General features: G+C 51.0%; 2 protein-coding genes across 14 annotated transcripts in view; one reads left to right on the forward strand and one right to left on the reverse strand.

Annotated features, from left to right (window-relative positions):
- The first annotated feature begins 589 nt into the window (after positions 1-589).
- LOC112304620 (olfactory receptor 13C7) lies at positions 590-1,576 on the forward strand. The gene has a single exon (XM_024560279.2). It carries the CDS (start codon positions 590-592, stop codon positions 1,574-1,576), a length of 987 nt encoding a protein of 328 aa, XP_024416047.2.
- A 3,275-nt stretch (positions 1,577-4,851) lies between these two features.
- The window catches only part of TMEM8B (transmembrane protein 8B), a 39,221-nt gene continuing 30,642 nt past the window's right edge, over positions 4,852-13,430 (reverse strand). For 6 of the 13 annotated variants that reach the window (XM_053922729.1, XM_045195153.2, XM_071221353.1 and 3 more), the window contains 3 exons: positions 8,994-9,140; positions 8,744-8,860; positions 5,805-8,511 (listed from right to left, as the gene is read on the reverse strand). In XM_053922729.1, coding sequence (XP_053778704.1) covers positions 8,176-8,511; positions 8,744-8,860; positions 8,994-9,140 — 600 coding nt within the window. In that variant the 3' untranslated portion in view covers positions 5,805-8,175. Of the gene's footprint in view, positions 4,974-5,571; positions 5,781-5,802; positions 8,512-8,743; positions 8,861-8,993; positions 9,141-13,430 lie in introns of those variants that run through there. The other 7 variants (XM_045195149.3, XM_024560148.4, XR_006655405.3 and 4 more) reach the window with 6 other exon arrangements.

Below are 13,430 nucleotides of genomic sequence, written 5' to 3' on the forward strand. Positions count from 1 at the left end.
ATGGCCCAGAGGTACAGTAGGTGAGCACCATCCATCACTCACCTGCCTTCCAGAGCTCAGCTCACCTAAATCAGGGAAGAGGGGAAGCCCTGTGATAGGTGTGGCATCTTTCTGTGCACTTATTTGTCTTACTGCTGTAGCCCCAGCACCTAAACAATACCTAGCACAGAGTAGGCATCCCAAAAATATGCAGCAATGAATGAATCTGATATAGACACAATTCAGCCCCTGGAGTCATAACCTAGAAAAGATGCTTCCTTTCAACAACCAAAACTCTAAATTCCAAAGGAGTGTGTCATCCACGAATCCTACTTTGTCTTCTGGCCGCCCCCTGCAGGGAACAGCAAAGAACATAAAGAACTAGAACGTGTCTCATCTGCCCTGAGTTATGTCAGAACTGCAGAGCCAAGAGGGCCAGCTTGCCAGCTTGACCTTAAGTCTCAGTCTCTCATTATACAGATGGTGAAACTCAATCCCAGAGGTGGGGCTGACCTGCCCCAGGGCGCACATTCAGGTTGCCTGGCTCCAGGGCCAGCCAGAACTTTTCCCAATACCTGTACGGTCCAGAGGCACTCGGAGGGAGAATGAGATGGGTGGGGCCAACCAGACGGCTGTGACAGAATTTGTCCTGCTGGGGCTACACAGCCACCATAACCTAGAGATGGTCCTGTTTGTGCTTTGCCTGGGCATCTACTCCATGAATATGCTGGGCAACAGCCTCCTCATAGGGCTGAATGTGCTGGACCCCCGTCTGCACAGCCCCATGTACTTCTTTCTCAGCAACCTCTCTCTCGTGGACATCTGTGGCACATCCTCCTTTGTGCCTTTCATGCTGGTCAACTTCCTGAAAGCCCAAAGGATCATCTCCTTCCCTGGCTGTGCTCTGCAGATGTACCTAACCCTGGCGCTAGGCTCCACAGAGTGCCTGCTCTTGGTGGTGATGGCATATGACCGTTACGTGGCTATCTGCCAGCCACTTAGGTACCCAGAGCTCATGAGTGGGCAGACGTGTATGCTAATGGCAGTGCTGAGCTGGGGGACAGGTTTTGCCAACTCACTGCTGCACTCCATTGTCACTTGGAGACTCCCCTTCTGTGGCCACAATGTCATTAACCACTTCTTCTGTGAGATCTTGGCAGTGCTGCAACTGGCTTGTGGGGACATCTCTTTCAATGCTCTGCTTTTAATGGTGGCCACAATGGTCCTGTCAATGACCCCGTTCCTGCTCATCTGTCTGTCCTACATCTTCATCCTTGCTGCCATCCTCAGGGTGCCCTCTGCTGCAGGCCGGCACAAAGCCTTCTCCACCTGCTCTGCCCACCTCACAGTGGTAGTGATTTTCTATGGGACTATCTCCTTCATGTACTTCAAGCCCAAGGCCAAGGACCCTGTCTTGGATAAGATCATTGCATTGTTCTATGGGGCCGTGACCCCCTCACTCAACCCCATCATCTACAGCCTGAGAAATGCAGAGGTAAAAGCTGCTACCATAGCTCTGCTCAGGGGAGATCTGCTCTCCAGGAAAATGTCCTGCTTTTCCTGTTGCTCTCCCGCTGCATCTGGCAGGATAGGCTAGTCAGAGAACTGTGGTAATAACTTCAAACTTTCAGTGGCTTAGAACCACAAAGGGCCCTGGCTGGTGAGGCTCAGTGGTTGAATGCTGGCCTGCGAATCAAGGGGTCGCTGGTTCAATTCCCAATCTAGGGCATATGCCTCAGTTGTACGCCAGGTCCCCAGTGGGCGGGGCGGTACTATGAGAGACAACCACCATTGATGTTTCTCTCCCTCTCTGTCTCCTTCCCTTCCTCTCTCTAAACTATAAATACATAAAGTCTTTATTAAAAAACCCACAAAGGTTTACTTCTCACTCCTGTTACAGGTCCATTAGACATTGGCCCAGGGTCTGCTCCCCTCCAGGACTCAGGGTAATAGAGCAGATGCTGGAGCCCTGCTGGTCACCATGACAAAAGGAAGAGAGGAAATGACAAGGCCTGCGCTGACTCTCCAAGCTTCCACTAAGGAGTGGCACGTTACTTCCACTTACATTGTATTGGCCCATACAAGAATAGGGCCACAGGATCATCAGGGGCGGGGGTGGGGGGCGCAGCTACCCAGTGTCTGGAAGGAGAGGGAGCGCTGGGAAAGCTGTGCATATAACCTAATGATTGTCACACCATCCTACAGAGAGTTGCCTTCCTTTTCTCTGCCCATCCATCCTTCACTGGCTGATGCCAGGTCAATCATCCTGGGAAAGCTCTCATTAGCTCACTAGTGGTGGCTTTGCCTTGGGTCAAACTAGGTGGAACTGTGCCTTTCAGAAAGTCCTTCCCTATATGGCTCTGGGTTAGAGCGGGCCCCAAGGAAAATTTGCATGAGATTCTGAAGGCAAAACTGAAGCAGCAGCAGAGGCTGCAGGAGCACTTACATGCTGTCGCTCCCCCAGGCTCAACTTACTGTCTTACTGTTAGTGCAGCCCCTCCCAGTCCCACCAGCTCACCTCCTTCAACTGTTCTGAGTCTTGTGCGCCAAGTGCAGCTCCACGGCAAAGAGTGGCAGCTTCTCAGGCAGGTGGCCCAGTGTCACTGAGACTGAAGGCAGTGAGAGCCACACACATGTTCCAGTTTGCCCTCCTGGGCACTAGTGTGTCCTCACCCCCACTTCATGCCCACCAGCCCAGGTACCCACAGCGACTTCAGGCCCAACACTAGATGCAGTGCTAACAGCTTTGCATAAACTTCTCTAACTGCTCTCACAATTGCATAAGTCCTTTTGATGGGGGACTCAAATGTTGGAAAAAATTTAGTTTCAGGTAATAGCTAAAAGCTCAGTCATCAATGAATGTAAAAAGCTGTTACTTCAGGAACTGAAGGTGTGACCCACCCTGACTCCAGGAGTCCACAGGCAGTCCCACCCCTGTGCCCCAGGAGGACTGCCACAATCCAGATGGTCTCTGAGCCACATAGATGCAGGCCACTGCCCAGGGCACAGATGAAAGAATGCTGCAGCTTTTCTCTGATTCACTTTTTCCCTAATTCCCAACCCCTTACCTACTCTTTTCTTCTCCTTATAAAATGGGTTGGTTTAAAATGGAATTTAAGATGGTCTGTTAGGGTACAAACCTGCCATCTTCTCAGATCGCAGACCATCTGAATAAAGCACCATAAAGATTCAGTCCGTCTCTGCTTATTGGGTCTGGCAGGTGACAGGCAGCATGAATGCCGGCTTTTTCCAGTTTCACCCTCTCCGTGACAAATCCCTCTATCACTCAGAGTGGTCTGCCACTTAAGTCAAACCCTGATTCATCATCTTCCTCATCAAGAACCTCTGATGGCTCCCCATTACCACGGCAGTGAGTCCAAGTCCTCCAGCTGAGTCCTCCGGCCCTCCAGAATCCAGACACCCCCGCCCACCACCACTGTGTCTTCAGCCCGATGTTCCACTAACCCCTTCGCACGGCCACCCCTCACGACATGATCTGTACCGCCCGTACCGCCAGCTCCGATGCTGCCGTTCTCTGGTAAGGCCAGGACTGTCTCATTATGCATGCTCTCCTGATGCAGTTTCAAAGTGTTCTCTTTCCTTTTCATCTTACAGCACTTTGCTGGAAACTTTCGCTCAGTATCTGTCCTATTCTGCTTTGTATTCGTGATATTTCACCACACTGTGAGCTCTCTGAGGGCAGGATTCAGCCAGGCCTGGCTCGTCTCTGCAGCTCCCACAGGGCTTTCCCTATGGAGGGTTTACTGAACCGAATTGCCACTCAGAAGCCCTCGCAATGTCGCTATCTGGGGATTGAGCTCCGTGCTGCTGAGCACTGTGTAGACAGGCACGAGTGAAGAGACACAGTATCTTTGGCCAAAGCCCTGAATTCCCAGAAGGCTGGGGTTGTTGGCATCTGGGGCTCCCCAACTACTGAGAGAAGTCAGGGGACAACCCAGGACCACATTTGGGGACCAGGAGACCAGGGATCCAGACCTGATCCAGCTGCTCTGCCCAGCAGGCTGGCCCTTTGCCCACAAGAACCCCACAGGCACCTCAAACTCAAACTATCCAAAACTGAACTCATCATTCTGCCCCCCAAAGTGTGTCCCCAGCTCAGGGAATGGCACCTTCCCCCACAAGCCACCCCGCCGGAAACATGGCAGTCACAGACTCTCTCATCCTTCACCGCCCCACAGATCCAATCAGTCACGAAGTCCTATAGAATCCACCTCATAACGGCTCTCAAACCAGTCCACTCCTTTCCACGGTTACGGCCTTAAGGCTTCCCCATCCATCTCTCACATGTTGCAACACTGGTGTCACTGCATGTTTGTCCTCCGAACTCCCCAAAACCCATCTTTGCACTGGCCGTCAAAACCCCAATCTATCGGTGCCCTCGGCGGTCCTGGATCCTGTCTCCTGCTTCAGCAGGGTTTGGATGGAACAGACCTGGGGATGGCCCCTCTTTCCAGCTACCCTCCACCTTCTTTTCTAGTCACCACCTTCTAAACCACCTCAGCCTTCCTCAGCCTTGGGACCAGCTGGCACCGTTTTTTTGGACCTTAATTCTTCATTGCCGAACAACCATGAGCTCCCAAATTCAACAGAATTATTCCGCTGAGGTGGAGGCTGTGGTCAACCGCCTGGTCAACCTGTTTCTGCGGGCCTCCTACACCTACCTCTCTCTGGGCTTCTATTTCGACCAGGATGACGTGGCTCTGCAGGGCATGGGCCACTTCTTCTGAGAGTGGGCCAAAGAGAAGCGTGAAGGCTCTGAGCGTCTGTCTCCTAAGGCTGCAAGACCAGCAAGGTGGCTACATTCTTCTGCAGCACGTGGCGAAGCCTTCCCAAGATGAGTGGGGTAAAACTCAGGACACCATGGAAGCAGTCTGGGCCTTGGAGAAGCAGCTGAACCAGGCCCTTTTGGATCTGCATGCCCTGTCTTCTACCCGCACAGACCTCATCTCTGTGACTTCCTGGAGAACCATTTCCTGGATGAGGAGGTGAAACTCACCAAGAAGATGGGCGACCACCTGACTAAAGGTCCCAGGCTGGGATGGGCAAGTATCTCTTTGAAAGGCTTACCCTCAAGCATGACTAGGAAGCCTTTGGAGCCCGGAGGTCTTTGAGGGGCCCCTCTACATTTCCCTGGTATCTGGCTTTTGCCTGAGCCTCTCCCTGAAACCCCACCCTGGAACCCTCTCCCATGCATCAGACCAAATGGAAACAACAAAGCTTTTTGCAGCAAAAAACCCCACAAAACAAACAAAAAAAACCCAATCTATAAAGACTAAACACCAATGTTCATGCTACTCTCCTGCTTAAATCTCTCCAGTGGCTCATTTCCCACAGGGCAAAAGCCAGACCCCACCTATCCACCCAACCTCATAACTGTCTCCTTGCCCCTACCCCTGCTCCACCCACACACTCTCTGCCAGCCCAGGGACACTGAATTATTCCCAGTTCCCCAATAACTATCAGTCATTCCTACCTCTCTGTCTCCCCCTTGCAGTTCCCTCTCATGCCCAAATACTTTTTTTTTTTAAGAGTAAAGATTTTATTCACGCTCCAAGAAAGGAGAGGGGCTTAGTGTGGAGGGATACACCAACATTGAGGGGTGAGGGCTATGAGCTTTTATTGGATGATAACTGGATTAAGAAGCGGGGGTTGCTGTTGTGTGGCCTGTGCACTGCTGGGGCTGTACCAGGAGGCTGCTGCTTGCTCCAATGTTATCTTCTGCCTGTGGCTGTAGGGAACTGTTCTGTTCTTGCTTTCTGGTGATTTCCAGTCAAGTTGTTCTAGGGAAATAAGCAAGTTTTCTTATACCGATCACTGGCCGTGAAGGTGGGTGAGGAGGAGGCTGTCCACAGATTCTGGAGAGATGGAGAAGGATTAGAATCCTCTCTCCGAACCCCACAGAGACAAGGTTAGGAGGTTAGCCTGGGTTGAAGCTTCCACTTCCCCCTGCTCCCCTAGTCACAAGTCTCAGGAGGCCAGAGGAGAAGGAGAAGTAAAGAATGTCCCCGAACAGGCCACCAACGTGTCAGGGTGGTTGGTGACGCAGGCTGTGGAAGAATTCACAAGGAGAAGAAAGTGTAGAGAGTAAAGTTTTATTCACTCTCCAAGAGAGGAGAGGGGCATGGTGTGGAGAGACACTCCCGCCTCAAACACTGCTTGACCTTCAGCTAACATACTGGACACACCACGTGCCAGGCTGGGCACTGTACTGTGTCCTAGTGCTTTCCCAACTGGGGACCAGGTGGGATGATGGAAATCTTGGGGGAGGGATACAATATAGACACCAGGGACCAGAGTGAACACTCTCCCAACATCTTGGCATATGAAAATTCATTCAATCCTCATCTACTCACTCCCCTTCCAGAAAGCCCCTTCTGACCCCTCCTAGCTGGGGCGGGGGGCGGGCACGGCACATCTGTCCCAGGTCTGTCTCCCTCTTCAGTGCCATCTGTATTCTGTTGACTCTGTCCTGAATCCCAGCTGTTTGGGTTCATGGGTCCTGGTGACCTGACTCTATACATTTTAATGTGGTAGAACAACATTCCTGATACAGGAACAGATACTTAGCTCACACCTCTCACTCCTTCTCACCATTCAGTTGGCCATACCACTCTCTACTCTGTGCCCCAATGAGGAGCAGTGATGGCAGAAACCACAGGACAAAGGGATGTTTTCTTGGCTTTTGACCTTCAAAAGCCTAGGCCTGAAAGGGAACATTAAGGCATAGACAAAAGATTTGGGAGGAAACTTAAGTAAAAGTAAGGCTTCCCCACCTCCAGATTAACAAAATATTCTCTCAACTAGGGAGTAGGAAAAGAAATGGGAGGGGGCATGGTGAGAGCATTGGCACAGAGGGGTCCAAAATGAGAGGGGCCCTGAGCCCCACTCCCTCGGCCAAGCCCCTGAGCAGGTTTGCAGGATCTCAAAGCGGGAGCAACTCATGCCTTGTTGGTCCAATAAAATCCAGAGCAGGACCCCAGAGTAGAAATGGCTCCAAGGTAGGTCTGGGTAGCCAAGGTGTCACGGGTCCTTGCACGTGGCACAGAAGTGGTAGAGAGCCCGGGACTGAGAGGGGTTACACAGTCAGGACCAAGAAGGTGCTCTGGCATGGCCTACCTGCAGCGCCAACCAAGGGCTGGGTGGAAGGATGGAAATCTCAGGGGGTGGGTGCCACGTGGACCGCAGTGACCAGGAAGAACACTCTCCCGACATCTTTGCATTATTTAAGACCCTCGGAACTTAGCTGTGACTAATGTGGAAAGAGAAAAATTCCAAATTGACAAAGGATTATATTTTTGGCAGTCAGGCAAAATAGGGCTGAAAATAGAAGTTACATTCTTGTGATATTTCTTGCGCATCTGAGATCTGTACCTAGTAGTCCAGTTTCCTGGGGCCTCAGCTTCCTTCCCTGTTGGGTGTGGGCACCGTAAGGGAGGTCTGTCTCGCTGATTTAAATTATCTCAGCACACCTCTCTTTCTCTCACACACACTCTCTCAGCTCCCTATTCCCAGCTGCTATAGCCTGACACGATGGGACCACAGCCTCAGACAGTAGCTGCAGCAGCTCGTTCCTGCTGGGCTCCCCTGTGTTCCTGCTTGACTTCCTCAAGGTCCCTGTCTCCCTCCCCTCCCCGACACCCTTGGCAGCAGAAAAAAAGGCAGCAAGGAACCAGCAAATACTTCACTGGAGACACACCAGACTCCACCTGCGTCCACTCAAGATTCCAGCCCAGTGTTCTGTAATTCCCCTCCCAGCCCAGCATAGCCCAGACGCTGCCTCTGGGAAGGGGGCCTGAGGCCAGAGCTGCTGAGCTCCTGGGAAGATTTGGAAACTCAAATCTTCCCAAGATGGACTCCACTTCCTCAGGAATGACGCCATGTCCCTGGGAGGGGCTCCCCACCCCTGGGAGGGACTGCCTGGTGCTGAGGGGGCTCTGCAGCCCTGCACAGGCTGCAGTCCTGAAGGAACCCATGGGTGCAGGGTGACTCCAGGCCTTCAGGAAGGATGCCAGGTCCCTGGAAGTGTTCCATGTCCAGAAAGACTCCAAGTCCTCAAGAAATGCAACTTGTCTGTCACCCCTGGGAAGGCTCCACACTGCCTGGAAAAACTCCAGGAAGGGCTCTCTGCCCCTAGGACGGGTTCATGTTCCCCAAGGGCCAGGCCCAAAGCCGCTCTCAGCTGGTACAGATGCTGCTGACAGGCGTCCCTCCTGGGCCCACAAGGCCCAGCTCCTCCTGCTCATTGATGCACAGCTGGTAACCGCAGCCCCGGGCCCGGGCTCCGGAGGGGACCCGGTGGTCAGTCTTGGCACGAGGGGGCAGCAGGAACCCCACACTGCCAGCGATGAGCATATGCCAAATGCTGTGAATGTAGAAGTAGTTGTCCCGGGTCTCCACAAAAGCATAGAGTAGGATGGCGCTGCCTGCAATAAGGCTGCCTGGGCACAGGTAGAAGAGCCAGCGGCGCCACGTGGGTGGGTAGCAGTGCCGGCGGCGGACGCTGCGTACTGTCTGGGGGAGGCAGAGAAGTGGGGCTCAGGAATGCGAGGCCTTGGAACCTGCACCAGAGCCGGTCACTCTTGGGCTCCCCTGAGCTGTGGCTGTGACCTGAAGGAGCCTGCTAAGCCTGGAATGGGTACCATGAGCAGAGGTCTGGGCCTGCCTTAAAGCGGGGACCAGATGCCCGGGGCCCTGCACCCAAGTCCTGCTGGGACGCCCCACCCACAGTTTTCCCCACCCTTACCCAGGCTGTGGCCAAGATTCCCAGGGCGAAGAGACTGGGTCCAAGCAGGTTCCAGAGTCCATGCCGGTCAAGCTGCAGAGCCATGGACAGCAGCATAGCCCCCAGCAAATACAGCACCTAGGGAAAGAGGACTCCAGGGGCCGGGCCAGGATGGAGAGGGGCCCTTGGTAATGCCCTCAGGGCGCAGTGGGGAATGGATTTCGGATAGACTTTAGCTACAGTTGCACCCCAGGGCCCACTCTGCACTGACCTGCTTGACCACAGGCTGTAAACGAGCCATGGCAATGACAGTGACCCACACGGACATTAAGGAGCCCAGGAAGTCACAAAACTGTAGCACATCGTAGTCCATGATGCAGAAAACCACAATGCCCGGCTGGTCACAGGCGTGATAGAACTGGAGAGAGAAGTGACAGGCATTGAGAGAACTGGGGGCAGAGGTGCAGGTCTGAAGAAAGGCCAGGGCAGCGGGGACGGGGGTGGGCATGCTGCTGCCAGAGAAGCAGAGGTCAGAGGTCAGAGGCTGCACAGATTTGGGAAATGCCCTATGCCCCACTCCTGAGAAAAACACAGCGGGGAGGCCTGGTCTGCCTCATCAGCTGCACACGGATGTATCTGCAGCCCTGACCCTCATCCTCACCTTCCTAATCTCCCTGCTTCGGAATGTGCTGTGGCCAGGCCAGGGAGGTCCAGGTCTCTCCAGCGAGGCCAAGCCTTTCCCATCCCCTCATGCTTGCTACGGGTCCCATCTATAATCCTCGTCCTTGACCCAGGCTCTGGGCCTGGACGCTAGCCTCTTGGCCAGCCCAGACCACAAGCCTCCCCAGCCTGTCCCAGTCTCTGCTGTTAGCTCAGACTCTGAGTTGGGCTTCACCCTCAGGCCCTGCACTAACTGGTCCTCTTCATCGCTGCCCACCCAAGGTAGACGCAGTAAGAAAACACACAGTCCCTCCAGCCACGGAGAAGAGCGCAGCCCCTCACACCATGGGAAAATATGGGAATGAGGCAGCGTCCACCTCTCCTATACTGTGGGGAACACAGGAAAGAACAGGGTATTGAGGAGACTCAAAGAGGGGTGCAGGGCACACAAGCGGAATTGTATCAAGGTGTTCCGGCACCTCAGTTAAAGAAACGAGGTCTGCCGTCAGCGCCCCCTTGGTCTGTGGTCCCAGCCCCTGTGCCTCTCGGGACAGTGCCTGGCCTCTGACAGCCTGTGTTCCCTTATTTGTAAGAAGGTCTCCCAGGAGTTACCACAGTTGTCTTTGCCTTAGGACATCTGCTGTCGCTTTTCTCTGAAGTTCTTGTAGGATTTATATGATTTGAGTATTTTTGATGCCCAACACTAAGAACACGTGTGGCTGTAAGAATACCTTTGGTGCAAAGACGATGGGAACACACAACTCTCTGCAGATTCCTGTCATGTGCCTTATGAGCCCTCGCAAAGGGAACATGCTGGACAGACCTCCGAGGAAAGACAACGCCACAGCGGCACACTCACCCCTCCCATCTCCCGACATCATCCCTGCCCCAGGTCAGGAAGAATAGGTTGTTAAGGTGAGGGAAACAGGGTTAAGAAGAAAACCAAGAAGATTTGATGGTAGAGAAAAGGTTTTGACCTCTGTAAACTTTATCAAAATCTCCTCATTGGAGCCGAGCTTGAGGCATGCCAGCAGATCAGCAGATTTTAGGGGATGGAAAAGTTTAAGATTTCTGGGAATCAGCCTGTTTGATCTCCGTCCCCTGCATGTCACCGCAGGTCCTTTGGAAGCCATGGCTACAGAGGGCATCTCTTGATAGGAGAAACAAGTTGGTGTAGATTCCAGGGCTGGACTGAAACGCATCGGGATGAACTGACGCTGGGGAAAGGCTAAGGGCTATGGCACCCAAAGGGGGCTTTAAGGGGCAACGGTCGCCAGCCCACAGCTGAGGAGAGAGGGCCGAGCAGTACCACACGTTCTCCGCTCACTGGCAGCTACAGGGTCTCTGTAACTACTGGGAAGACTGGAAATGGGAGAATCTCGTCTCCTGTTTGAATGAGTGAGAGTGGAAAACAAGAAGGTGGAGATGAGGTCAGGAAGAAGAATTCGGGGGGGAAAGTGTTATACCCCAAACTCATATTACAAACCATGACACCCCAGCCTTAATCAAACCTCATGTCCCTAGGCAAAAGCATGTGGGAAACCAAAGCAGGTCTGTTGTGAAAACTGACGGAAAGAAAAGGCAAGCCCCAATGCGGAGCTGCCCCCAGTAAAATGGGGAAACAGATTTGAAAATTTCATCTCTAGAGACAAAGGATGAGAAATAAATTGTTAATGTTTCTTTTAAACCTGTTGAAGAGTTCATCCAAATTATAAAATCTTAACTTCAACAGACAAAGGGGAAAGAAAAGGTAAATAATATAAGGACAGGAAGGAGCTAGGAGTTTTTTTTAAAAAAAAAGAGGGAAAAAGAAAACTACGGGATATTAGTTGGCACTGGCAAACCCCGGGTTTGACTCCTTCAGATCAAGCTGTGAGACTTAAATTTGTGTACCTCTCTTACCCCTTTTCCTGTACATTGGGGGTAAAGAATATCGCCCCTTCAGGAAGAGGCGGCCTTGGGATGATCATGTTTTAAGTGAGTTTTCTCAGACTTTTGAAAGAGCTTATCAGTTTGGGGACCTGGTTCCCTCTTAATGGATCAGTAAATTGAGAAAATGAGTCCTTACTAGGAAACTTTTCCTGTGGTTCCACGTCAGCATTAGAATTGATGTTTGAATATGCCTGAAAGATTGGTTTGCTTTTCAATTCCTTTTCTTGTATGTGCTGATTAATTGAAAGTTAATTTGGTTCCTATACAAACCTTTTGAACTTTTTTCTATTATAGCCATAGGACACTGATTATCCTCTGCCTCCGAGACCAGACATAAGTACTACGGGCCACTAAATTACCCCATGCTGTTTTATGATTTGGTTTTATTTTAAAGCATTAATTTTACATTTCGGGCTTAACCAAGCACTTACTCCATATGCCTGACTTTCAAGTACAGAGAAGGAAATGCCCAAACATTTCTGGAAGAGGGCCTTGTAATAAATTCTTCAATCTCAGACAAGAGAGGGTGTACGCCAGCGGAAGAAAAGCAAAGCTGGATTGCCTAATATTGAAGACATGTCTGTGAATAGTTTGCTAAACGTTGATCTCGAATTTCTCTGCACTGAGAAAACAATGGCAAAATAATGGAGAGATTGTCTCTGGAGTGGACAGGTTTGGGGGAGAAATCATCTCACTAATATTCTAATCACAGAATATTAATGACTGGTTACTCTCCAAGTATACTAAAAAGTCAAAGAGATTGTGTGAGGTCATAGAAAATCCACAGGGATAGAGTTAAATTAAAATTGCAGCGTGAGGAAGTTATTGTTCCACTGAAAAGTGTGGGCTAGTTTTTAGATTGGTATTCTTTTGGTCAATGGCAATAAAAAGAAGTGGTAAAAATGACACAGGAAAAAATGAAGAATTAAAAAAAAAACTTATAGTGCAAACTGGTTTCTATTAATATAATTCTAATCTAATTCAATATTTTCCTCGGCTTTGGACATTACTTAATGAGGTAATTTTGGAAAACTATCCTGGATTATTTTCCTGTAAAGTTTATATTTTTATAATGTAAGTTTATAGGTCATCTAATGCTCCAGACAGAGTGTCCAAGCTCTGCAGAATGGAAACGCAGACGTACTGAATCCACGCAAAGGTCATGATATTTGCGCGTAGGCTACGACGGAACTTACCGCCGTCCTCTTATTCTCTGCTTCCACTTTCCCTTGGAAACAGTCACGGGACTTTGCCAAGGGCCGCTGAGAATTACCAGTGATGGACTGAGGCATGGAGAGGTAATGAGAAGGCCAGGGCGTCGGCAATTGGCAGGCAAGGCTGTCACAGGATGGCAGCTCTGTCTGGGGCTTTTGGGGTCTGATTAGGAGGGATGGGGAGGTGGCTTGAACTGTATGGGTTATAGCTACACGATTGCAATGTTTGGTTTATTTTCCCTCATGATTTCTTTTTTTTTTTTTTAATTTTTATTTTTAGAGAGAGGGGAGTGGGGGGAGAAAGAGGAAGAAAAACATCAATGTGTGGTTGCCTCTCGCATGGCCCCCACTGGGGACCAGGCCTGCAAACCCAGGCATATCCCATGACTGGGAATCCAACCTGCGACCCTTTGGTTTGCAGCCTGCACTCAATCCACTGAGCTACACCAGCCAGGGCCATGATTTCTTATATTTGGTTTGATTATATTCTCTGATCTTTTGATTTACTCGCCTTATCTTTTAAGAAATGAAAACCACTACACCGAGGTCATCAGTTGGTCTGTATATGCCAGGACTTCTGAGAAACTGAAGACAGGTCAGAAAGGTATAGGTGAGCACTCACGGCTCTGGTGCAAGGGGAGCAACAGATCTCAGAAGCTATAGGTGAGGGATCCGGAGTCAGCAGGAGAGAAAATGTAGGTGCTGCCACTCACCTATCACACTTTGTACCTTCAGCAAAGTGTTTACACTTCTCTCATCTGCAGAAAGAGATGATGATCCCAAGAGTGCTCACCTGCCCCTGGAGCGCTGTTGTGAGAATTGGATTAGCAGTGGCACACGCACAGCGCACACTCAGTAGATGTTCTGGGCTGTTATCCTATGAGCTGTCGGGCTACATGCAA

The sequence above is a fragment of the Desmodus rotundus genome, chromosome 1 (genome assembly GCF_022682495.2).
Source record: "Desmodus rotundus isolate HL8 chromosome 1, HLdesRot8A.1, whole genome shotgun sequence".
Classification (NCBI taxonomy): domain Eukaryota; kingdom Metazoa; phylum Chordata; class Mammalia; order Chiroptera; family Phyllostomidae; genus Desmodus; species Desmodus rotundus.

Bases quoted from the DNA above. Each gene is read 5' to 3' on its own strand.
- LOC112304620 (XM_024560279.2), top strand. From the start codon at position 590: ATGGGTGGGGCCAACCAGACGGCTGTGACAGAATTTGTCCTGCTGGGG.